The 26,482-nt window shown below is 39.5% G+C and overlaps 2 protein-coding genes and 1 long non-coding RNA gene across 21 annotated transcripts; 1 reads left to right on the top strand and 2 right to left on the bottom strand.

The window, feature by feature from the left end:
- Window positions 1–1,289: 1,289 nt before the first annotated feature.
- Window positions 1,290–15,353, top strand: LOC108279791 (uncharacterized). 19 transcript variants are annotated; one of them, XR_008398450.1, is made up of 9 exons: window positions 5,879–6,403; window positions 8,313–9,203; window positions 9,956–10,139; window positions 10,388–10,541; window positions 10,742–11,265; window positions 11,364–11,618; window positions 11,707–11,794; window positions 12,189–14,828; window positions 14,932–15,352. It is a non-coding gene; the product is annotated as an uncharacterized LOC108279791 (long non-coding RNA). The 19 variants fall into 19 exon arrangements; XR_008398445.1 differs by having other exon boundaries at window positions 5,881–6,403; window positions 11,364–11,470; window positions 11,550–11,588; window positions 11,707–14,828; window positions 14,932–15,351; XR_008398447.1 differs by having other exon boundaries at window positions 5,881–6,403; window positions 11,364–11,470; window positions 11,550–11,618; window positions 11,707–14,828; window positions 14,932–15,351.
- LOC108279790 (RING-box protein 1-like) lies at window positions 13,818–15,933 on the bottom strand. Its single transcript, XM_017494277.3, has 4 exons — window positions 15,541–15,933; window positions 14,884–14,944; window positions 14,049–14,119; window positions 13,818–13,916 (listed from the first exon to the last, which is right to left on the bottom strand). Exons 1-4 carry the CDS (start codon window positions 15,544–15,546, stop codon window positions 13,824–13,826), a joined length of 231 nt encoding a protein of 76 aa, XP_017349766.1. The 5' UTR covers window positions 15,547–15,933; the 3' UTR covers window positions 13,818–13,823.
- Window positions 15,934–22,125: 6,192 nt separating this feature from the next.
- LOC124629250 (kelch-like protein 10) lies at window positions 22,126–26,045 on the bottom strand. Its single transcript, XM_047162392.2, has one exon. It carries the CDS (start codon window positions 25,941–25,943, stop codon window positions 24,132–24,134), a length of 1,812 nt encoding a protein of 603 aa, XP_047018348.1. The 5' UTR covers window positions 25,944–26,045; the 3' UTR covers window positions 22,126–24,131.
- Window positions 26,046–26,482: the final 437 nt, after the last annotated feature.

Genomic DNA, 26,482 nt, shown 5'->3' with positions numbered 1-26,482 from the left:
CTACAGACAGACACGAAAACGCAACATCTATCAGCAAAGCTTTACACGCTTAAACCTTGCTGATTTACTTTAAACATAATGGTAATCTTTCACTAATCCCCAATATTTAACCCACATTTCAGAATGTACAGAATAACCTGCTCCTGAGAAGTTACATTAACCTTTTCATGCAGTTTATTTTACTTGTTTTAATTGCAGAAATTATATTTTCCTGTAATGTTAGTCTAAGAAAAAACATGAAGTGATATTGTTGACAAAAATATTTATGGCCTGAGACTGTTGCATGATGCAGCTGATTAAGGAGGTAAAAACAAACTAAACTATTTTTTATCTTTAATAAAACAAACATAAAAGGCATTAATTAAAGAATCTGCACCAGAATGCTTTTTAATTAAATAATATTTAATTATATCATTTTTATATTAGGAAATTTACAATTCACTATAATTGCTAAACATCAAATTGTTAAATTAAATTTAAAAAAAAAAAAAAAAAAGATGCTCACTGGAGAATTTAATCTGTGGTATTGTGTAAAAAGATCTATCAGGGGTGTTTAGAAAAGCAAATAGCCTCTGGTTTATGTTAAATTACACTTTGCATCTTTTCTTAAAAACAGCCTTAAATTGATTCTCCATAAGCATAGACACTTTACATGAAAGAGTTCATTTACTGTGAATTTAAATTATAAACCATGATGAACTCACCAGGTCCTCATAGCTTTGCCCACGGTAATACTGTTCGGTTCCAGGAAACTGGAGACCATTCTTAAACAGCTCTTCCAGGTTGTTAGAGACGAGATGCAGCCTGTTACCTTCAAAAGTAAACACCTTCCCGTCCTCACACACCATCAGCACCAGCTCATCATCGGCGGAGTTACAGGGGAACTTCTCAACAACACCAATCACCTCCATGAACATGTGTTCTGGGAGGTAGAACTGCTCCCACTCCTCGAACATCTCGGGCTCATCTTTGTACGATGTTTCTTTCAAAGTTCCGACCTTGAAACTAATTTTCCACCTTTTTCAGTTTAATCTCTGAGCCCCTGTGATCTGAAGCAACTTTTCTGATCTTCTGGAGATAAAGCTTCACCCCATCTAAACAAGCATAGAATTAATCACAACCACACATCACACCGACACTTATTTATACTAGTCACGTTGCGGCGAACTTGCAACTACAGTTCCCAGAATTCAGTGCCAACTACAAACATGGCCACCGAGAACTACACTTCTTGGCCATGCACGTGCTCATGTTCGGAGTACTGAGTGCTAACACCTGTGCTGCATCATACGTTATAAAAGGCCTCGTTAACTTCAGCACCTCGTGAAATAAACGCTCAGCAGCCTTTCCTCTGACGTTCACCAAGCCTTTGTCTATGTTTTGGATTTCTACGGTTTTTGGAGTTATCGCCTGTATTTGGATTACGTTTCCCTCTCTAACCCAGTGTGGATTGTTCGCCCGATCCCCTGACCTACTGCTGTCTTCCGCCTGATCCCCGCACTCTAGTCCTGTTCGTCCGCGCTTGTCTCCAACAAGGTATCGTAACGATACTATTTAACTTCAGAGTTTAGTCGTACACATGTTTATAGACATTTACCTTTTTTGAGATCTGGAAGAAGGAAGTCCTTCAGAATATTACTTTGCTTACTAAATAGGCAGGGAGAAGAATCCATACAGTTTTATTATTAATATTATTATTATTATTATTAATAATAATAATAATAATAATAATAATAATAATAATAATAATAATATTAAAGAGTCACAGCTAGGAGTAAGAAAACCTACTCACCTCATTTCTGATGATGATCTGGTGATTATACTGATGCTTTTACCCATTTATTGTTGCTTTCAATATTTTGGATCGTCAAAGAAATGAGTTAGTTTATATAATGTTATCGATAACATACATTAAATATAGCAGCTATAAATAGTTATAAGCTCCCTTACCAGCCTCTCTTTTTCTCTCACATGAAGTTAGACTAGAAAGCAAAGTTCTCTGCCTTGATGTCTCCCCTAATGGTTACATCGTGCTGACACTGGAGACGTATTTCATAAATGTTAAATAAACATCTCCTTACTATCTCCTATCTCCTTAATGTATTAGAACAAGAACTTTACTATATTCATTTCAGCTAGACCTGCCAGTGTCCCTGCTTGCACCCTAATCTTAATGCGCACCGTTTTAAAACACTATAGACTAAGAGCACACCTAACAATCTGTGCTCGCTCTCGCTCTCTCTCTCTCTCTCTCTCTCGCGCGCGCAGTATGTGCACTTCTGCTGCCTGATGTGATGCTGGTGCCAGACCCTCACCTCCACTGCTGTGTCTCCTCTTGCTCTCCAAACCTGCCTGATTCATCCTTATGCTCTATTTCTGCTCAGAGCTTCTGCATGCCCAACATACCCACATTTCACTAGTATTGGGTTCGAGTCCACCTCTGTCGAGACCAAGTCCTGTTTTATTATCCCTATATCATACTTATTTGATATTTTATAAGTGTTAGAAAGCAGATGCTTTCTTGGGAATGGCAATATTTGAAATGAGTGTCATATTGAATCATCCCACTTAAAATATCCATTCATTTTTAAGTGCCAATGTTATTTCATAGAAATCATTTTTTGTCACTAAGAAACAGATGTGCCAATTCTGTCCTAACACACAAATGCAATCATCCAAACCCTCTAGGAATTATTTTATTGTCAGAGTTGTCACAAAAGACAACTAGTAATTCCAACTTACATAATAACCGTAATCATTTATAACCTTTCCTCCTGGTGCTAATTAAAATGCAGTGTGTGAAAAAAGGAAAAACCTGAGAGAAATTGTATACACATAAAATTGAAGTAACATATGTCTTGTGATACACATATCAAAGTGAAATATTCAGGGACAACTCCAGGTTTCATATCATTTCCCTAAGATTAATTTTTGTGAGGTAATATGTGTTAGCCTGGCTGTATGTCTCTAGATCTTTGTTTGCCTTTTTCCGAGGTAACTTTTAATGAGGTAAGTTTCTGTTGCTAATTCTGAGGTAAAATCTTAGCATTGCTATGTTTCTGTAGGTTATTCTGTGCTAACTTTTTAGGTTGGCAATGATTTGTGTTGCTTATTCTTTGGTAATTAATTAGCTAGATATGTTCATGTTGCTTGTTCTGAAATGACTCATAGTCTAGGCATATTTCTGTGGCTTGTTCTGGGATAACTTCTTATCCTAAACAGAAGTATTATGTGCTCATGCAGTTTTAGTGAATGTCAGACAGTAGCATTAGTGGTGATGACGAAGTTATTTAATCATGTAAGTCATGATTTTCTTCTGTGCTTACTCATTAGCCTTGCTAGGCTTCTCTAGCATACAGTATTTTGAGGTACCTTGTAAGTCAGTTATGTTTCTATTGCTAATTCTGATGTTAAAAGTCAGCAAGGATCACAACAGCTTCGGTTTTCTTACTTTTTTTTATTATCTTGAGAATCATTTTGTCTTTCTGATGTGCTAAGAATCATTTGAGCTGGCAGGTAACACAATATCTGGGCAGGTGGTCTAATCTGCACTCTGAAATAAACATAATTGTATTTATCATGTGCTCACATAAGCTTGGATAGCTGCTGCAGGATGATTATGTAAGCTAAGTCATTTTGCCCTGTGCAGACTAAGTGAAGGTACATTCCATTAACATCCTTCAAACATAGTCAAAAACACAGCAGATGTGACCTTGCGACAAGCTTTTCTCATGAATAAGGCAACGTTACTCTTTTACTCTCTAAAGGGATAAATGCAGACAGAATTACCACCACATGGTAACTTAATTTAATTTGTTACAAATAAGGGAGAGGATTAGGGGTTCACAGATTGCATTCTGGTTGGTGTTATACCTGAGCTAACTGCATTTTAGTGGATTTTCAACACAAATTTAAGATAAACTGACGGAAAGTGTTTTAGTACTGCAACATTAATTCAATATCAACATAACACCTTATCATAATGCTTCCAGCTTGATGTTAAAGCTAAATTATACTAAATTAACAACAATAAAGCTGCTAATGAACCAAAGTTAGGGATATCTGACAGTTGTAGCCTTGTGGGAACATATTTGGCTGAAACACTGCTCCCACCCTATCTTATTTTTTTTGTACACAATAACTGCAACTCAATCATAAGAGAACATCCAGTCTTCAGTCCGTAAATTGAATCAAACGCAACTGGGTTATTCAGCAAGCCAGTGATCCAAAGAATAGGAGTAAATCCTAGTCCTAGACATGCGTGAAAGACTGATCTCCATTTATTAGAAGCATTTGGTTGAAGTTATTGCTGCTAAAGGTGGCACAACCTGATTTTAAGTTTAAGGGGGCAATTAGTTTTTCACATTGGTGATAGGTGTTGGATATTTTTTATTTACATTTTTATTTTTGCTTCAATAAAAGATATAAATAAATAACATTTGTATTGTGTGTTTACTCAGGTTGCCTTCGTTTTGTGTTGTATTTCATTTGAAGATCTAAAACTATTTAGTATGAGATATACACAAAAACAGAGGAAATCAGGCAAATACTTTTTCACAGCACCATATATTGTTTAATGAATCCAAATGTGAGAGCGAGGAAGTGCCAAGTTGATTCCAGGAGCAATGTACGTGAGGGTAGTGGTGCTTGTGTGACACAGTGAGGGGTCAGAAATGTGAGAACTGCAGTGCATTCGGCTTAAGAGGAAAATAACAACTCAAAATCGCCTTGTCCCTGCATGCCCAAACTCCAAGGCACAAATAATAAAGGAATAAGTCACTCTTAACTTAAACGACCCAAATATTTATCCCTAGCCTCTTCTTTAGTCTTCTTTTCCTTAATCTACTTTCTCTGTACTTCTAAGCACCCCTTCTTCCTTTTCTTAAATCTATTTTCCCTTCATTCTGAGCTTCCTTACTTTCTTTATTGTTTCATCTTTAATTCTCAAATTCCTTTCTTTCTTTTACTCAATGTTTTCTGTTCAATTCTAATCTCCTTCTGTGTGCGCGCGCGCGTGCGTGCGCGTGTAACTTATAAGATGACATCCGGCAAGTGAGAATGTGAAATCTGCTTTATGTGATCACTTTACCTTCATACCATTGAGTTAGACACTTCCTGCTGGTGTTCACACCCAGCAGCTGGCTTTGTATATGACCACAAATAACCTATCAAGTAGAAACTGGTTATGGTGCCTGGTGCCTGAGAGGGCACTCACAGTGTTACAAAAGGAAAGGTGAGTTAATGGCATACGCTGGATATATAGTCTTTACACCCCTGTTAAAAATGGCAGGTTTTTGTGATGTAAAAAATTTAATGTGAAATTACAAGTTATAAAAATGAAGTGGAAAATGATCAGACATTTTAGGAAAAAAAGGAAAAATAAGTGTGCACACCCAAATACTTTGTTGACTCACCTTTTGATTTTATTACACCACTCAGTCTATTTGGGTAAAAGTTTAAGTGTGGCAGATCTTGAATTGGCAATATTTTCAAAATCATTATTGCAAAAACATTCTAGATACATCAAATTGTATGGGCATCTCGCATACACACTTCAGGTCACCTGACAGATTTTTAGTTGAATTCAGGTCTGTGCTCTAGCTAAAAAACATTGATCTTTTGGTTAAGCCATTCATTTGTTGATTTGGAGGTATGCTTTGGGTTATTGTCATGCTGAAAGGTGAAATTCCTTCAACTTAATAGCAGACACCTAAAGATTTTGCACTAAAATCGACTATTATTTGTAACTATTAATGATTCCCTCCACCTTGATAAAAGCCCCAGCAGCCCTAAAGCAGCATGACATTGCCACAATGATGTTGGGGGGGGGACTTCACGCAGGTGTCTAAGCCAATACGTTTCCTGGTTAATTACACTCGTAGCCAATCAGAGATCACCTCTGTTGGGGAGTGGGGAAAAGGGAGGAGCGGTGAAGTGGACTTGGAGGGAATGACGCGGGAGCAGAGCGGGAAAAGAAAATGGAGTTTTAATGCTGAGGTGATGATTGTAGACTAAAGTACTGCTACAGTAGTGGCGCAAATATCATTTTGTTCAGCGAAGAGTCGTGTGCAACTCTGTTTGGTAACTTTGTGAACCGTAGGTTTAAGTGAAGTGCAGCAAGGTTATCTGCGTTTATTGTTTTGCACTAGCTTGAAAAGGGCTAAGTATAAACTGTAACCCGTGGACGTTTAAGCTAATGTCGTCGTGAGAGACGGACAGCTGTAACCGCCAGCCGCAGTTTTCACCGTGGAACTGAAGGGACAAGGACTGTGGAGAACTGTGCCAAGGAGCGCGGTAACTACGCCTGTGTAAGAAGGGACTCTATCGCAGAACTTGCATCGCTGTATCGACTCTTACCTGCTGGACCCTCTGCAGCGGATTCATTCACTCAGCTCGTTTCGAAGTCAGATCATTCTTAATAATTAAACTATTGTACAGTTTTTTGCTGTCATTGACTTGAAAAATTGTAAAAACATTTAACAGTTTAAAGTGTGTAAAGATTAAAAGGCAAAAATCTACGTTAAAATATAAAAATGTTGCTACCATATTCAAGTTGGTTGCTAAACTAACCCAGGTGGTTACTAGCATATTCAACTTGGTTGCTAGAGTGTTGCTAGGAGATTGTTGTGCTAACCCAGTTGGATGCTAGGGGGTTGCTCTCATATTCCAGTTGGTTGCTAGGTTGTTGCTAGGTCATTGCTATGTTAACCAAGTTGGTTGCCATGGTGTTTCTAGGAGGTTTCAATATGATCCCAGGCAGTTATTAGGTTGTAGTTCGTTGATTTGCTAAGGAAACTCAGCCGGTTGCTAGGGTGTTAATTGTTTGCTATCATAATCCAGCCGTTTGCTAGGTTTTTTCAGTATATCTGAACTAAATATATAATAAAAATATATATATTATATATATTGTGTGTATGTGTATATATATATTGTGTGTGTGTGTGTGTGTGTGTGTGTGTGTGTATATATATATATATATATATATATATATATATATATATATATATATATATATATATATATATATATATATATATATATAAAATATATATATATATATATTTATATTTATATTCAGGATTTAAAATTTTAAATGTATCCCTATTCCATTCTTTCCCAAAAGCACAAATGCCTAATCCCATGTAGGATCTACATTTGTACGCAAGAAGATTATGAAGCCCACAACAGGGGCTTTGTCTGTTACATGTCCACATTGGAGGCATGGATGATGCAGACCCTTCATGTACATTATAATACAGTGGTGTCTGAGAGCACTACTGAAAATGCTTCTATTTTGCATTACTTTCTAATACAACAGTTTTCATTACAAATATTATTCACTCCAAATTGAGTGAAAAGTAGAATCTTCAAAATATTTCCATGAATTTGAGTTTCGTAGTATTTAGTACGTCCCCTTTTTGCTTTAATGACAGCATGCACTCGACCTGGCCTGGACTCTTGAGTATTAAATATCCAAGATATTGAACATTTGACATTTTTTGCTTTAAATATTAAAAAATTCTAAAACCTTCTGTTTGTTTCCACGTTTAAATTTTAAAAATGGACAGATGTGGTCTCAGACTTTTGGGCCCCACTTTATGTTGCTGTGTCATGAAGAAACCTTTTGTGTGTGTGTTTTTGTGTGTAGCTGGAGCTGCTCAGACACATATTGGAGACTCTGGATGAAGCTGAACTTGGGTCACTCTGTACTTTGCCTGTGAATGGTGATGTACAGTATAAAGAGCATTAAGTGATGCTGTTTATGTTCTATTAGGGTTGTCAAAGCTGCAGACTGCCATAATGTAGTAAATGAACTGCAGGTTAGTCAGGAGCCTAAAAAGAGTGTAATTGGCCTTGCTGTCTGGGTGGGAAGGATGTAATGTTGTATAAGCAGCAGCAGATTGAAAAGATCTGTGGTAACAGAGCTCCACATGTCTCAGCGGAAGCAGGCGTTAGCCCGGCTGTTGTCTGATAGCAACTAGCAAGTGGATGAGAATCGGAAAGGGGGACAAAGACTAACTTAAATATCAAAATTAAAGGGCAACTTTTAAATTTTTTCAGCTCCTCATTCATAAAGGGATCAGCTACCTGTTTAAACACATCACTAAATGTGTTTAACATTCACCTATGTAACTATTCACTTTGTAATGGTGGCAGTCAAACCTATTGTTTTATTTTCATTATTTACACACACTGTTACAGAAAATAAGACAGACGGTCTAGGACCCCATGTTTTCTTTTGGCTCTAGTTTCCAGTAAAACTAGTGCGGTTAGTCTGAGATGAACGATTACCGTTGTTTTGTGTGCTCTAGTAAACAGCAGGGCAGCTCGGACGAGTGGACAATGTGTCCTACAATGTGTCGGGTTCTGGAAGAACTGTTTCCCCTCCCACCTGGTGAGAGAAACCTCCTCTTTCTGTCCTCACACTCCCAATTTTAGACAAAGGTGATACCTGTTAATATTTGTATACCGTAGACACATGCTTGTATGTGATATGGTGTGAAAATATTTAGGTTATTCTACACTTTTGAGTGTGCTGGGTGTACGCTGTCTACCTCACAACACTTTCTGGCTGTATGTGGACCATGGCTTTCTACACCCCACTGAGCCTTTTGTGTCATGCCTTATGACGGGTGATGGTTACTACTACACATGCACACAGAAAACATATATGAATGATTATGGAAGTTTTGGCAAAGAGTACTGTTTTTTCACTGTGAATCTCCGCCTTAATCTGAGACCATTTTGTTTTCCTCACGAAAAAGGAAAACCAGTTACTCTTCTACTTCATTGTAAACACGGAAGATACTGTCACTGTGAATAAGACTTAAAAAATAAAATTCATAAGGTCCTCTTGATATCGAAAACTTCTGGTACTGGGAGAAAGCACAGTGTTTGAAGGTATACACTTAAAAAGTTATAAATTAGGAGTTATATTCTGCTTTGATCTCACAGACCATTATAGAAGACCATTAGGATATGCGTATGCACAAGTCAGCATCATATCATCGACGCAGTGCAGTTAAGGAGCAGGATACGTTGCAGGCAAACTTTTTATTGATGTCAAAAGAAAAGCTTGTTTACTGTCTTTGGATCCCTTCTCGCTATAGTTCTGATTAACTTGTTCTTCATTCTCTTTTGCTGATCTAGATAACAACGGCAACGAAGAGGTGAAATTCGGTGTCCTGAAAAGACTTCGTGAGGTAATGTTTACCGCCGTGTGCAAAAACGTGTAGAAATGTCAGCAGACTTTTCAGAGTGACATCACTTTAATTAATTAATTAATTTATTTATTTTTAAGCACGTCACAAACAGTGCATGGTGTATTTTGGGATTGTGTACATATTTCTAGTGGCACAGCACCTGTGGAAAGCAGCAAAATAATCGCTGTGGCACTTACAGAAGCTGTGTGCGTACTTTCGTCTCGCTGCCCATCACAAAGCAGTGACCAGTTTCGCATTAACTTTGCTGTATTTTACCATTTAAAATGTTGTGAGAATTTATAATAGAAACATGAAATACATGTTCATGTATAAATAGAAATATTATAAAAGAGGGGTAGATTGCACAAAATGGACAGCTTGCCTAACTGTTTACAGTCCTAGATGTAGATCAGGATGATCTCAATCGTAGTTCAGCCAGTCTCCTAGTTGTCCTTCATTTCTTTTTGAAAGAAATAAAGGTGTCAGTTGCTTTTTTCACATACAAACTAAATCAGCTACAAACTAGATCACTCACTGTCACAAAGTGGCATATGTGTCCGTGCATATTTATTTACCTAATAAGATTTAAAAGAAACAAAACCCAGTCACTATCTTCCGTTTCTATTGCAAACAATGAAGTGCAACAAGAAATAACAGGACGATACCCCCTTACAAATCAGTCTTTCGACGGAGGTCAAATGGTCTGTACTTTTAAATCAAGGTGTTTACAAGACCGATTGATTTTGTTTCAGTGCCTGGCGCAGAGAGTGTGTCAGCTTTGGGATCATCCAGTCAGCTCAGCCTGCATCACCAGACAGTGTGTGAGAAGACTATTGGAGAAATACACCAAGACCAAGGTGGTGTTTGGGTCGTCATCATGCTGGAATACTGCCCTGCGGCCCAGTCACTGAAGGGAAGGGATCATTCTCTGCTTCAGTATGTCACAGTACATGTTGGCATTCATGGTTCCCTCAATGAACTGTAGTTCCCCAGTGCCGGCAGCACTCATGCAACCCCAGACCATGACACTTCCACCACCATGCTTGACTGTAGGCAAGACACACTTGTCTTTGTACTCCTCACCTGAATGCAGCCAAACACACTTGACGCAATCTGAACCAAATAAATCTAGTCTGCTCGTCTTCAGCAAACTGTTTGTGGGCTTTCTTGTGCATCATCTTTAGAAGAGGCTTCCTTCTGGGAAGACAGCCATGCAGACCAATTTGACGCGGTGTGCGGCGTATGGTCTGAGCACTGACAGGCTGACCCCCCACCCCTTCAACCTCTGCAGCAATGCTGGCAGCACTCGAACGTCTATTTCCCAAAGACAACCTCTGGGTATGACGCTGAGCACGTGCACTCAACTTCTTTGGTCGACCATGGCGAGGCCTGTTCTGAGTGGAACCTGTCCTGTTAAACCGCTGTATGGTCTTGGCCACCGTGCTGGAGCTTAGTGTCAGGGTCTTGGCAATCTTCTTATAGCCTAGGCCATGTTTATGTAGAGTAACAATTCTTCTTTTTTTTTTTTTTTCCCCCAGATCCTCAGAGTTCTTTGCCATGAGGTGCCATGTTGAACTTCCAGTGACCAGTATGAGGGAGTGTGAGAGCGGTGACACCAAATTTAACACACCTGCTCCCAATTCACACCTGAGACCTTGTAACACTAACAAGTCACATGACACTGGGGAGGGAAAATGGCTAATTGGGCTCAATTTGGACATTTTCAGTTAGGGGTGTAATCACTTGCGAGTGTGTGTGCGAGTGTGATCATCATTTTCAAACACTTTTGAAGTGGGGGTGGGCGTGGGTGTATTGTGGATGATGCACATAATTTTTATAGTCATCTCTGAGGCTTTAAGGTGCTCTCTCTCTCTCTCTCTCTCTCTCTCTCTCTCTCTCTCTCTCTCTCTCTCTCTCTCTCTCTCTCTCTCTCTCTCTCTCTCTGTGTGTGTGTGTGTGGTTACTTGGTCACTGGGAGGAAGCAGCTACAGATTTGGCTACAGCCTGCAAACTGGACTACGATGAAGATACCAGTGCCATGCTGAATGAGGTTCAACCTAAAGTGTGTACAGACACACACTTCAATATGTCCCACTTTTTGTCTGTCTACATTTGGTATCTCTCTGACTAAGTGTCCCTTGTGTGTATGTTCCTTCACAGGCCAACAAGGTCCAGGTGCACCGGTGTAAATACGAGAGGAGAGCAAGATCAGAGAGCGGCAGGAGCGAGTGAAGAACGCAAGGGAGGAGCATGAGAAAGCACAGAGGGTGAGACAGAGTGGTGCAGTTTCTTTACACTGAATCTTAGAGAGTACTGTTAAAACTGTCTGTGTGTGTGTGTGTGTAGGAAGCCAGGCAGGAGGAGGAGCACAAGGAGGATTCCTAGGTGTGTGTGATGATGATGATAAACACAGAGGTGTGTGCATGTGTGATGTGATGCAGCACGAATAGGAAGCTGGTTGGGTGTTATTGTGCTGTGGTGTTTATGTTCCGTGCTCCTGTAGGTTCAGGAGGTTTTCCAGGCGGAGCTCTGTTCGGCATGCCCGGCTTGCAGGAGCTCTTTAACGACCCGAGGTGCTCATGGCCATGAAGGTGTGGAACCAATCCCCAAGCAGTTCAAAATGCTGTTATAGTGCCGTCAAATCAACCTTCATCTGTAGCTACTTAAAATGCTAGTTAAATCAAGTAACGAATAAAAAGGGTTTTTATGCCATTAAAGGAGAAAAATCCTTTAAGGACGTGCATATTAATCTTCATAAACAAAGTCTTACCTTCAAAGTTTCCCAGGTTCTGATTTGCACCTCATTTTCAATGTAGTTAACAGGTTCCTACGTTACCCACAATGTCCGTGGAATTCGAAGCATGTGGATCTCTCAAACGATTGTTGAGGTATTTTATAATCGATGCAATCAATGTAATCGTGTGTGTGTGTGTGTGTGTGTGTGTGTGTGTGTGTGTGTGTGTGTGTGTGTGTGTGACGCTGAAGTGATGGCAGCCTTCCAGGACGTGGCTCAGAATCTAGCCAACCTCTCCAAATACCAGGGCAACCCGAAGATCATGGCTCTCACCAACAAACTGAGCTCCAAGTTCAACCCGCAAGCCTAGGCAGCTGAAGGACACGTGTTTAGTGATGAGGTCAATGCTCTGAAATAGCGCTTACTGCCCCACTCTCTCTGTCTCTCTCTCTCTTGCTTACATGATGTATTTCTTCCTCTGCACTAACACGGGTGGTGACTGGATGGAGGTGAGAGAAACATGTAGTAAATGATTTTTAACTCGCACACTAGATAGATTTCAGGAATATTAGAGAGCATTGGATGGAACACCACCATGAAGGAGTTAGGCATAGGGAACAGCTTATCAGTGTAAACCATTAAAGGGGAAAAAAGAAGGGGGGAGACCACACGGTCTCAGTTTAACACTTCCTGGAACAGTCCTGAATCACACTGTAAACAGAACCGGGCTGCGATTGGTGTTTGAAATGGTCCAGTCACTGCCTTGGATACTGAACCTGACTGATTTTTATGTCTTTTCACCCTGACTGTGTACCAATCCTTTACCGCACTTAACCCAAGCTGACATGGAGATTATTCTAAAAGAGTTAAACTGACCATCATTCCATCCAGTCAGGTCTTAAAGTTTTCTGAATTGGTGTTGGGTTTTTTCTGTTCTACTCTGTGAACAAAACAGAGAAATGACATGGTAAAATGTCCCCCCTCCCCCCTCTTACCCCCTTGACCAGGAGCATTTATTTCGATCTCAACGACTATTTCAATCAATAAAGGTTTGGGTTGTTGTAGATCTGACGCCTTGTGGGTTTTTAATATTGAAGGAGAATGCATCATGAAACAAAATCAGCCATGCTGTGTTCATATAAAACAGTGGTTCTCAACCAGGGGGGCATGGGGAGATGGGAAGGAGGTGGTGTGAATTTAAAAAAAAAAAAAAAAAAAAAAAAAAAGACTGGGCATCATTTGGGCACTTAGTGTATTTCAATTGCTTTTCAAATTGAATGATATATTTTATATAGAATGGATAATCATTATACCTTTTTTCCTCCAATATAGGGTGAGCCACATGATGGGGAAGACTAAGACACTTTAGTTGCAAAAGGTTGAGATCCTCTGATGTAAAAGATCCATAAGACACTACTGCTTTAATATGCTTTAATAAATTGGATACATGAAAGATTAGATTTAAAAAGAAGAAAATAGCATATGAGCGTAGAATCAGTAACTTGTTACTGTAAGAATGGGGTCACACTGTGATGGGATTGAACGTTATTTTATTCCTCAACGTAGACAATCAAGTAACGTTGCTGTTGGTGTACCAATGCAGAGCGACTGTTTCCACCCTGAAGTTGAGTATTTTCCCATAACAGCATGGACCAAAGTGTTTTACTCTTCTTAATTTCTCAATAATTACACTTTATTTATTAACTCCAGACACAGGATCCCTTTTATAGTCAGTTTATAGTTATTTGATAGTTAGCAAACTTTGTTAGTTCCATAGTTTAGTTGGTCGAAGTCAATGAACTGTTACTATAGAAACAACTTTTTTTTTTTTTTTAAAGCAGTTTATTCATTTTAAAATAAACGGAGAATCGTGTGTGTTGCAGCGATCACACATCCTCAAATGTCCATGACCTCCTGTCCAAAGGACATATGTTTTGCTCTTCTAGCCAGCGGGAGATACAGTGGAAGTGAAATCTATGCTGAACATGGACAAACACACAGTATTACAGCACCACTATCTGTACAATTATGCATATTGATTTGTATTCTATTACATCCAAATCACTGAGGTATAGAAATGCAGTGAAGGACTGTGTGTGTGTGTGTCTTACATTACACACTCCCCTGGACACTGGGCACTCCTCACGTGTGACAGCAGGGATTATGTCCTCACATTCTGAACCTGCACGCGCACACAACACACAGACACGTCAAACAGTAATCGGGAACTGGCTGCAGGCAGAAACTAAAGTTGTGAGCATGGAAGTGAAGAAATGTTGGACCACATGCTCCGTAACATTAGTCGACACAATCAGTTGAATTTGTTGCTCTACCACAACATCGTCATTTTTGCTGCGAAATCTGTAAAGACTAGAAAAAGACCAGGTTATTTATTAGCCCATGCCCATGATCGCCTCAGATTCCTGTTCTTCTGCTTTTGTAGCTCATCCACCTAAAGGTTTGATCTTTTGTGCATGCCGAGATGGTTTTCTGCTCACCGCGTTTGTAAAGAGTGATTATACGAGTGACTAGATCCTTCCTGGCAGCTCAAACCTATCTGCCCATTTTCCTCTGATCTCTCTCTCATCGACAAGGTGTTTCCACCCACAGAACTGCAATATTTTGATCTTCATCTAAGTCATTGGTATTGACAAATATAATGTGTGTAAAATAACACAAAATAAATTCTGATCCCTCATGTCTTTTTAAAGTAGACGGTGACTCACACAGAGCGCATGGATAATTTTGTTCTTTTTGGACACCTTCACACCTGCACAGCAACGAAGAACCTCGTCATTGGCTATCTGTTAGAGCTATCTGACCTCCGACCTCCTTGTTAGATACATGATCTCAACACCTCACTGAGCTAATCAACTGCACTTAAAATAAAGGTGATGGTGTGTACACTTAATGTTTCTGTTTTCAGGTGAATGAGGAAACACTCACACGGGCCAGTGATTCTGTTAAAACAAATGCAACATTTCTCCTCCTCAGGTTCCCCAGGCCCCTGGAACAGAGGGAGAGATGTGTGTTCGCAATAAAACAAACAAACACACACAAAGAAAGTCTTGATGGTCTCAATTCCAATGGTTACTGACAACAAATATAGAATGAATGTCATAAAATGTAAATATATACACACACCAATTATGTATAATTAAATAAATATTTTTGAGACGGTTAAGCATGTAGGTTTAAAATAACCCCAGAAGAAATCTCAAAACGCACTGCAGGAAACATTATTCCATAATACTTTTTGTCCAATAAACATCACAAGTCCGAGAAAATTCTAGTTGTTTAGATTTAAAATAGGATTATCGATAAAACTCAGCTATATTAGCAAAACGGCCTACATAGTTTATATAACTGAGATTATTATAATTTATTTAATTATAGTTTATATACATATATATATTTATAGTTTAGTATTATATTATAGTTTATATAACTGATAACTGTTTATATAAACACACCGCCGCTCACTTCACCTCTAATGTAATCATTTAATATACAGTATTTTAATATACTTTATTTTTACGGTCAGTATCTTTCTACTTCAGTAGGCGTCGCACGTCCACCGCTGTGTGTTCCGCTCGTGTTTACCTCCATCTGAGTCCCTAGATAGAAACGTTTATCTCCAACGGAGTCCCTTGATCCAACTAGTGTCTATTTCTGAGCAACCGATGATGATGATGTTTAAACGAACGTTCCTCCGTGTCGTTTTTAGATTGTTTGGGTTTAAACTGGGTAAAAAGTGGGATTGATGTTGGACGTTCGATATTGACAGATAAGGGGAAATTAATGGACCATCTGTAAAGTTACATACGACATTGTTAAACATGTTTCTAACTTCAATAGCATTTGAATTGAATGACTTACAGTCATATAACCAACTGTAAAGTGTTCATGTAGGTGTCTGGTATGAGAAACACCTTTCAGATTTCTGATATTTATTAAAATAAACTATTAAATCATATATAAATATTGACATGTATTTTATTACTCAATAGGCTTATACACAAAATATACCATTATTTAAAGCTCAATAGCATTTGCAGGGAATGATGTAAAGTCACACATCCAACTGTACAGTGTTCATCTAGGTGTCAGGTATGAGAAACACCGTTTAGATTTTTGATATTTAACCCTAAAATGCATGAACCAAAAAAAAAAAACCTTCACGAATGTATAAAGGGGGTCAAAATGACCCGTACTTTACTGAATGGTTTTATTAAAAAATATAGATGTCCTATTATATATATATATATATATATATATATATATATATATATATATATATATATATATATATATATATATTTCCATATGTAAATGTTACCCAACAGACAAGGTCATTCAATCCATGACAGATGCATGACAGAGACTTATCTATTGCTTATTCAGGTTTAATTTGGCATGTAACCTTTAAAACTGTTTGCAAAAAAAGGAGATTGACAGGAGATCAAAAACTGGCGACCAGTGGCCCTTCTCAGTACTGACTACAAACTTTTATCAAAGGTGTTGGCCATGAGGCTGAGAAACATTATGGCGCATGTCGTTCATGTTGATCAGACTTATTGTATACCCAACAGGTTGATATCTGATAACGTCATCCTAACTCGTGATGTTTTGGACCTCTCCAATTCACTGGGCTGTGAAATCTGTTTGATTTCTTTAGATCAGGAAAAGTTCTTTGACAGAGTTGAACATCAGTATTTGTGGCAGACACTAGACGCGTTGGGGTTCAGCTCTGGTTTTATAAACATGGTGCGAGTCTTGTACAGTGACATTGAGAGTATTTTAAAGATCAACGGTGGTTTAAGCGCTCCATTTAAGGTTCAGAGAGGAGTCAGACAAGGCTGTTCATTATCTGGCATGCTGTACTCCTTGGCCATAGAGCCTCTCCTACACATATTAAGACGGTCTCTTTCAGGTGTAAACCTTCCTGGATGTGAAACAGTTTTTAAATTATCTGCTTATGCTGACGATGTCGTTATCATCACCGAGAAACAAGAAGATATTGACACCTGCTGGCTCAAATTTAGCCTATTACCTGGAGACACTTAAAAATTCAACATAGAAGCAAATACTCACATCTGCAAACCCAGTTGGAGAAAGAAAAATAAGACACCAACCGTGAGTGAGAAGAAGCAAGGTTCCAGATTTTTTGTTTCCGTTCCACCACACGAGATCCCCACCGATGAGAATTCTCAGAAGTGATCTGACACCTGGAGCTCAAGCTCCAGTATTTATACTGTATTTACACAGTAAATAACCAATATATTTTAGAAAGACTATAATATCAATACCAATAGGGTTAAAAAAAAGAGAGAAGAAGCTCATCTACATTACCATGTTTAAAAAAAAAAAGGCTTATCAAATTTAACATGATGTTTTGAAAGAGGCTTTTCAAATGTACCTGTAGGATTGAAGGTGGGAGAAAGAGAAAACAATTTTGAGAGACCTTGGTCATACTTGACTCAGCTACCCTTATAAACCATGGTTCCTCATAGTTCTCTCTTAAAATTAAGGCCCTCGTCTACACCATGCCTGACCCTTCCTCGCGAGACAAGAATCCTCACCATCTGGATTATGAGTAAGTTTCTTTGACATTTTTCTGTATTTCTGGTTTATAATTTCCTTTCATATTTGTTCGATATCTCTATTTTATATATGGTTATACTGCTTGCAAGTGGTTTACTGTACTCCCTACTTCATACTATCATTATATTATCCTTCTAATATCCTACATATCCTACTACTCCTTATATTATCCTTATAATATCTTAATACTCCTTTTTATTATTCTTATAAAGTTATAATGTTATGTGTGTGTTTATGGTATGTCTGCACGCCCGTCCTTGGCTGTGTAAGAGTGCGTGTGTTAGCGTTTCCTTAACTCTCTTTCCCTGTGACTAATAAACCATAGTGTGTTAATCTTAAAATGTGAATCCAATTCATCAATATCCGCCTAATACCGCTTCTGTGTGTCTAGGTGCCCGTCATCTTTCCCTCTTCCCTTCATCTGAGGGGCCAGATTTGGATCTGAACACTCCCTATCAGATCTTCAGTAAAATTACATATTACTCATACTAGGTCTCCCTCGTGTTTATTTCATGTCATTCTTATCCACAACACATCTCTACCTCCTTTTTTCTTCTTTTTCCTCCTCCTCCTTCTTTTACTTGTCATCTTCTTCCTTCTCCCTCTTATGCTTCTCCTTTTCCTCCTTTTCCTCCTTTTCTTCTTCCTCTTCTTCTTCACTTGACATGTAGGACAGTTAAAATGCTCATGTGCATGGGTAATATAAATATGGATCGGTAAAAAAAAAAAGGTTTAACTAAAATGAAACAATATCAGCAAGGTTGTTCGCTTAGATGCAAGCAGATTTACTTGTACAGATGACATTTTGATCTGCCTTTGTAATATCAATCCCGTTGCTCTTTTTTTTTTTTTTGTACAACCACCAGAGACTGCAACCTGTCTGGGTCAGGATCTCCCTGAGATAGTGAGGGCTGGCAATACTTGAGCTGCACACAGCAGGAGCAGGTGAGATGTCATTTGGAAAGTGCTTATTACATACTTAATGGCATTGACTAACCTTCAGTAGTCAACGACTATTGAAGAAACAGCTCAAAAGTAAATTCAGAGCAGATACATCCGATAAATGGAGTTAGTCCGTGGCTTCGACCTTCAATTATCAGGAACAATTGACCTTTCCTGTTCTACTCACGTATCAAACAGAAGTGGACTTAATGTCCAAATATTCTTGTAAAATATGACTCCAACTACTGTGGGTTTGAGTGGTATTTGATATGCAGAGTGTTTTACCTCGGCACCAGGTGACTGACATCATGACTCACTACGTCTAATTTCATGAAGGCTCCGGACCCCTCATTAGAACAAACTCATCCTTGGTTTGGACCACACACTTTTCATGTCATTATTTTCTCTCGTGGTGCATCTGTTCTAGAGAGCACTGTTTATAACAGTATCTTCTGCTATTTACAGCTGACAGCAGGTTCATTAACACCCATCTGAGTCAGCATCAACAAAATGAGGCTTTGTATTTATTCCATGATAAGCTGTGTTTAATGCCTGAGAACAAAACCCAATAATAAACTGAGTATTCATTTCAGCATGACCTGGTGGTATAAAATGAACAGAAAGCTTCTGTGTAATGAGGTTGTTCTCTATGTGTGTTTATTATGTTGCATGTGCACAGACAGCTAATGCAAAAATAGACTATAAATGAATCAAAGGAAGCAAAGTGCTAGCCTGGTGGAGTAGGAGACAAGCCTAGAAGCCAGAGAAGCACTGACACAGGGTCTGTGATTATATAAAGTAAATAGTTACAGTGGTAGAAACCACCATGCACCATTATCAAAATTATTATATTTATTACTGACTTCTAGTTATTAGTCTGTTTGACTAGTCATTGAATTGAATGGATTTAACCCAAACACCAATAATTTAAAAACCTATAAATAACATCAACACGTGTTCTGTTCTTGGAAAGTTAATTAATTAAAAAACCTCAAATAAATAGCCAATAGTACACATTTCAATTATGTATAAATATATACAGTAGATTATGTTCATAAAATAAGCCTGCAGGGGGGCACAGTGGTTAGGACATTTTGCCTCACACTTTGGGGTTGTGGGTTCGAAATGTGCTTTGCAATGGGTTCCCCTTCTTGTGCCGAGTTCCCTGGGATCTCCTGTGACCCTGTGTAGGATAAGTGGTATGGAATACGGGTGGATGTATGGAAATAAGCCAGCATCGAGAGGGTCTGTGAAATTGATATTGCAGTTAAAGGGGTCCCAGTTTGAGAACCCTTGCTTACAGTAGGTGGTTTTGACACTGTGCACATTTGTGTTGTGCACGGTGGATTTGCGTTCATCTTACGTCATCACAAACATGCATGGTGAACACAACGCAACTAACAATATATATATTTTAAATGATTATTATTTTGGTGCTATTGTGCAAAGCAGAATGTCCTATAAAGTTCCCCTGTGACCCATGGTACATGTGATGTCTAAACTAGTGATGTCATTGGCTAAAACATATGTGCTGGTTACTTTACTTTACATCCTGAATAAATGCGGACCCGAGTATGAGTTGCGTTCGATCACATTCATCATGAATCGTGGCTCAGTTCCAGTGCAACTGAATTCAGCCCACCTCCTACAGGGAGTCTTGGGTTTGGTACCTGGTGCACTTCCCAGTCCACTTGACAGCTTTCATGTTACCAATTTTTCTTGCAAACTGTGGTCTGTTTTGGACAGAACTGCCAGTGTAAAAGCCTCCTTAGACATATGGATTCACACAGAAACCTTGAAAAAAAGGGGGCCATGACACATGAATTCATTAAAATATAGTAGTATATTTTAAAATTCTAAATAGATATTCGTAGTTTTATCCATGCACTGACCATCCAACCATGAAAGATCCTGATCGCCAAAGATGAATTTTGGCAGTATATGACAATACACTGTGTTCACTGTAATGAGCATTTTATATCAAGCAAGTGGGACATTGGCTATGTAGGAACACATTAGCTAGGTGGCTAGAGCTTCATGCACTAAGCTAAACAAATTATCCGAGCATTTGCCAGTTATAGATAGGTCACTGTAGGTCAAGTGTAGATAGATTTCAGTATATTTTCTCTAAAATCTTCTTGGACATATCTTCATACACCGATCAGCCATAATGCTAAAAGCACTTACAGATGAAGTGAATAGCATTGATTATATCCTTATAATGGCACCTGTCAAGGGGTGGGATATATTAGGCAGCAAGTGAACAGTCAGTTCTCAAAGATGATATGTTGGAAATGACTTTGACAAGAGCCAAATTGTTATGGCTAGACAACTGGGTGAGAGCATCTCCTAAACAGCAGGTCTTGTCGGTGTTCCCAGTATGCAGTGGTTAGTACCCACCAAAAGAAGGACAACTGGTGAACCGGCAACAGGGTCATGGGTGCCCAAGGCTCACTGATGCACATGGGGAGCGAAGGCTAGCCCATCTGGTTCGATCCCACTCGGATCAGAGCTGTTTTGGCAGCACAACGGGGACCTACACAATATTAGGCAGGTGATTTTAATGTTATGGCTGATCGGTGTATGTACATAAGCTACACAGTTCACAGGCTAGTTTTAGCTCACGAGTAATATTAATGGATTAAACATGTAAATGTCCAAGAAAGGTGTCAATATCTGTGATAAATTTTTCCTGTGACTTTTTACAGATCAAAAACAATGACCAACGATTTTGTAACTATTGTTTCTCGTATGTTTTTGAATTTTCCAACATGTGTATTTGGCAGTGTATGTTTGTTTATGTCCAGTATATTTGGCAATGTTGAATAGCTGTAAAATTGCATTTGTGTTTTTATAGTAATATTCTCTGTCAACTTGCTTGTCAATATGCAGTAATCAATATGCATTGCTGTAAAAATACAGTTTTGCTGTAAACAAGCAAAAACAAGGCAACTCTGCTGCAACAAGATCTGTCGAAACAAATATAAATTTTTCTACTGACAAACAATACATGGAGTTGCTTGGATATAACTAGCAATATAATCAATCATTAAAAAAGTATTAAGTACATGTAGTAGTAAGTATATGAGAATGAATATGAGTTGTAATCTTTGTTATTGATTAGCAGACAGGCCTCAGGAAAGAAAAGAAGGACTTAAAAGGTAGGACTTAAACACACATCCTTAAATATAGAACTTAAATACACATCCCTAGTCTTTTTTTGTGTGTGGGATTGAGGGGTGGGGGTGGACTTCCTTGACGGCTAGGTCTGTTTTGACATTCCAGGAACATGTTCTGCTTAATGCTTCTAAGAAAAGTGTAGCTTAAAAAAGTCACTTGAGGCCCCACAAAAAAGTGGCAATGTCATGGAAGGCCACAGGACATCTTTTAATTACGTCTAGTAACTGGCAGTCAGTGAAAACATATCCCTTGCATGGCAGGAAAGAATAGTTAGGACATGCACTTAGAGGCACTGGATAAAGAAAGCAACACTTAAAGAGAGAACTTGGGGGTCTTTGAGAGAAGTAGAGGTAGATCACCCGGTTACTACCTCTATATCTTTTGCTTTTTTAATCACACCATGGCCTAAAATTGAGCTAATCTTTTATTTCACAGTAAAAAAAAAAAAGACCAGTAATGCTTTATATAATGGGCCTTTGTGACATTCATAAGTAGTAAGTTTTATGAATATCTTATGTATATGCTATAAAGGCACTATGAATGTACCCTTCAAATAAAATGTTACCAAATATGATTTGAATGTTTTTAATACATTTGAATGTGCTCACGTGTGCATCTTCAGGTTCTACATAACAATTACGCTCTCAGATGTCAATGACATTAGCCAGGGTTGGGTAGGAAATTAATTTACATACGTAATCATGATAAGTATTCATGAGCTATTAGTTAGTCTTGAATTGTGAATGAATTTCACATCAAGCACTGAAACAATGACAGTGTGGAATGACTCAAGCCATGACTCATGTTTATGTAATTAGGATGTCAGTGGTTAAAATTCAAGCAGTTTTCCTTTTTCTTCCTTCTTGTTTCTGCTTCACATTGATACCTAGAATGGATCATGTGTTTCATTTCAAGTAACTGCAATTTGCTCACATAATTAGTTTTTTTTAAATTAATTTTATTTTCATTGAATGGATCAAATGTATTAAGATTTACTGTAATTACTACTGAAAGTCATCTACAGTATACCTAATAAGCAGCATAAGCAGATACTTAAAGGTTGTCCAGTTCTCAAGAAAAAGAAAATGAGCTTGACTTCTTGTTTGTATGTTTTATCATGCCTATGAACCAAACAGGCTGGCAACTTTCATAACTGCTGTGCATACCCCACTGTACTTTTCTGTGTCAAGAAGGCACCAAAAGTTTCTTTTCTGCAACTTTTCTGCAACTTTGTCAAATGTTTCAGATGCAGAAGCATTGTCTTTCAGCACCGACTGCACAGAGGGAAAGTGCAGCACCTTTTTTCAGTGTACATGCACAGAGAAAATGGTCATCTGGGCTTTAAATGCATTTAAAGCACTTATCATATCAACAACAGCCTTACCCTTGCCTTGCAGCACGCAGTTCAAGTGGTTTAGTTTCCCAGTAATGTCCGTTAAAAAGGCAAGGTCGAGTGTCCACTCTGTGTACTCTAGCAGCGAGATGTCTTCGCCTTTGCACTGCATGAACTCTTTGATTTCACCGGACATAGCCGGACAGTTACCGGACATAGCCGACACTCGTCTAGCCATCGTAGATGCCCCCAGTTGGACATTGGCAAGAGTGGTAATTCTCATCTCTCTCTCTCTCTCATTCTCTCTCACACACCCACATATTCTCTATCAATCTCTCATTTTCCTTTACTCTTTGTCATTATTTTATGTCCTTTTTTCCTAATCCATGTTTTTTCTCTTGTTTTAGTGTAGTGTAATTGAACCTGGTGTGTTTATAGTATTATCCGAGAGTCTCTCGCTGTGGATCTGCTGGTATTAATGCTGCACTCCGTTGTACTTAAGCTCTGAAAGTACAGAACCAGTTTTCCGGCGTTCCGATCTAAAGGTGTTCCGATCTAAAGGCGTTCCGGCTCGGCTCGGAAATAAGGGTGGATACTCGGAGCAAGGTCATATATGAGTTTGATAAACATATAAATAAGATCTACATGAATTATTTCTGTGATGTTCAGAGAGAAATGATGTATAATCGTCATCCCCTGTCTTCATCTTTGCTCGTAAAAATGATCCGTTACAGTGATTTTATCACGTTAGTGACTTTGGGCTAAAATCTGCGGAATTACTTCATGAAACTAAACATACGACACAAAAGCTACAAGTCAACAAAGTCGAGTTTCATCACATAGAAAATAACGTGAAGGGAATTCTGTTTAGTGTTGGCCACGTGAGCGCCGCCATGTCATTGTGATGTCAGGTGTGTGTGTGTGTGTGTGTGTGAGATCTCAAGACGGTGGACGTTAATTGTTCCATCGCACGTCTCCGTGAGGGACGTTGTGGTTTTACGAGTTTCAGTACAACAGCTTGCAGCATATGAGAATAAACAAAAGGCAAATTCAGTAGTTTGACTGCTTCAGAATGTTTCATTTGATTTTCGAGAACAAAAGGATGCTGATGAAGGGAGAGGTTTATTTGTACATCTCAGACATTGGCAGGAGGTGTGAGGTAGCCCCTGGTGCTCCGTGAGCTCTGAGGGATTCTGTAGGGATTGTCTTGGGGCACAGTGTACTCGGCGATGTTGGGTAAACCACACAGCACACAGCAACTCAGAGAATGGCGGGAAATCCCCATGTTTTCAACTGCATGCCATTCAGAAGTCTGCTCATCAAAACACTCCACTTCATCCATGATCGTAGTGTGGGTAATTCCTCCAGCAACAAACATGAGATTGTCCAGCACCGCAATGCCGAAGTGGCTGCGCTGGTTATTCATGGCTGGACCTTTTCTCCACACGTTGGTCTGAGGATTATACACCTCTACATCGCTTAGCTTATTATTACCATCAAATCCCCCGACAGCGTAAACCTGTCCTCCGTATGCGACCACGCCCAGTCCACGCCTACTGATCATCATGGGGGGGATGAGGGTCCACGCTCCCGTCTGAGGAGTGTAATACTCGGCCGTGAACAAATGCTCGCTCCCGTCAAACCCTCCGCATACGTACACTTTGCCGTTCAGTACTGTAGCGCTTGCTTCGCTCCTTCGCTCGTGCATTGGCGCGATCATGCTCCACTTATCATTCTCAGGTTCATATCGCTCAACCGTATTCAGATGTTCAGCGCCATCAGATCCTCCCATCACATAGATACAACCGTCCAGCACACACACGCTCAGGTCATTTCGGCGAGATCGCATGGGGCTCATGTGAGCCCATATTCTGGTGGCTGGGTCAAACCTTCTCACACTACGTGTCAATCTCAACCCGTATGGCGATTTCATCCAGTATAATCCTCCGATGCAGTACATGAAGCCGTTCAGATACACCGTCCCTTGAAAGGCTCGTGGAATCTCGTCGTTGTACGTGACGTTGACCCAGCGTGCCGCTTGCGTATCGTACGCTTCTATGGTATTGGTGACACCCCCTGGGGTCCAGCCACCGATGGCCAGCAGAACGGCGCTGGGCAGGCGGCGTCTCGTGAGATCAGAGCTGAGAAAAAGGCTCGGGTTGAGGTCATCGATGCCCATCAGAACGCTGGTGACAATCGGCTTACATGTCACGTCGTCCATCACTAAAACGTTGTGGCTCACATTGTTCATAAGGTAATCGTGCGGCAGTAGCCCCAGACGCACCTTGGGCAGTAACACTCCTATGTGCGCTTTCCGTTTCCATGGCGCATGTTTGATCCACTGTAAGATGGCCTCGAACACCACGCTCTCCCGTTTCACAATCAGTTCGTCCTTCTCGATGATCTCGCTCAGCTGCTCGACTGTCAGGTCCAGGAACTCCTCAGAGAGGCGCACCACCTCCTCAAAGTTGTGCAAGATAAACAGGAAGGCCTGCTGCTCCAACGTCTCGCAGAAGTAGGAGTGAGCAAAATGCCAGATGTTAACGCAGTTCTCTGGACACAGCTGAGCCTTCAGGAATGCGCAGCATTGATTCACCAGGCTGGTCACCAACAGATAATCAGCAGCGATCAGCAGTTTACACACGTTTTTCTCCGTGATGTTAACACGTCTTATATACACGTACTCCACGATCAGCTCCATTATCTCGGCAGAAATGTTAGGGATGCTGTACCTGGGCTTATCAGGAGGGTACCAGGCGTGGTTGAAGAGAGCCATGAAGTACAGGCTGCAGCCACACAGGATGATCTTGTGCACGTGGAACTCGGCGCCGTCCACCATGAGGACTACGTCACAGAGCTGCTTCTCTAACCGCAGCTCATTGAGGATGTTGCAGGACATTGGGTCCACCTTCCTGTCCATTTCCTTCTCTTCTTCCTGTTTACTCATATTGTGTCCAGTGTTTTTGTGCAGCTCAGAGCTACTGAATGTACAGCTTTCATCTGAATGTGGATTGTGTTGTTGCAGATCAGCTTTTATACTCCGGGATGTTCCGATTCTGGATTTCAGAATAATAGCAGCTCATGATTCCAAGGTTCCAATTCTAATTCTGTAACCACGGATACATACAGGATGCAGTCAACCTGACATAAACCTGCAGTTCAGGATCAGTCTCTGTGAAATGCTTTAAAAACAGCTTTAGGTCCGCGCACGTCCAAAATGCACACGTCCAGCATAAAGAACTGTTTATTTTCCTGGAAAAAAACCCACCTCCCAGGGTGAATTTCCCAAATGGAATTAATTCTACATTAAAATGATTAAATATCGATGATGAAATAGTTAATAATGGTTGTATATCTATTTATTTATTTGTTTAATAGCTTTATAGATAGAGAGAGATGTATGTTTATGCAGATAAACATTACCTTTCCAGCTTTTTGGTGAGGAAAGTAATTAAACTTGTCCATTTTAAGTAACCTTTTAAAACA

This window comes from Ictalurus punctatus, chromosome 19 (genome assembly GCF_001660625.3).
Source record: "Ictalurus punctatus breed USDA103 chromosome 19, Coco_2.0, whole genome shotgun sequence".
NCBI classification, from domain to species: Eukaryota; Metazoa; Chordata; class Actinopteri; order Siluriformes; family Ictaluridae; genus Ictalurus; species Ictalurus punctatus.
The sequence above is the reverse complement of the archived record's forward strand: the minus strand, read 5'-3'. Positions and strand labels throughout refer to the sequence as shown.

Bases quoted from the DNA above. Each gene is read 5' to 3' on its own strand.
- LOC124629250 (XM_047162392.2), bottom strand. From the start codon at position 25,943: ATGAGTAAACAGGAAGAAGAGAAGGAAATGGACAGGAAGGTGGACCCA.
- LOC108279790 (XM_017494277.3), bottom strand. The intron at 14,120-14,883 runs GTGAGTGTTTCC...GTGCGCGTGCAG, and splicing joins TAACAGAATCACTGGCCCGT to GTTCAGAATGTGAGGACATA. The intron at 13,917-14,048 runs GTAAGACACACA...GTCCATGTTCAG, and splicing joins TGTCCAGGGGAGTGTGTAAT to CATAGATTTCACTTCCACTG.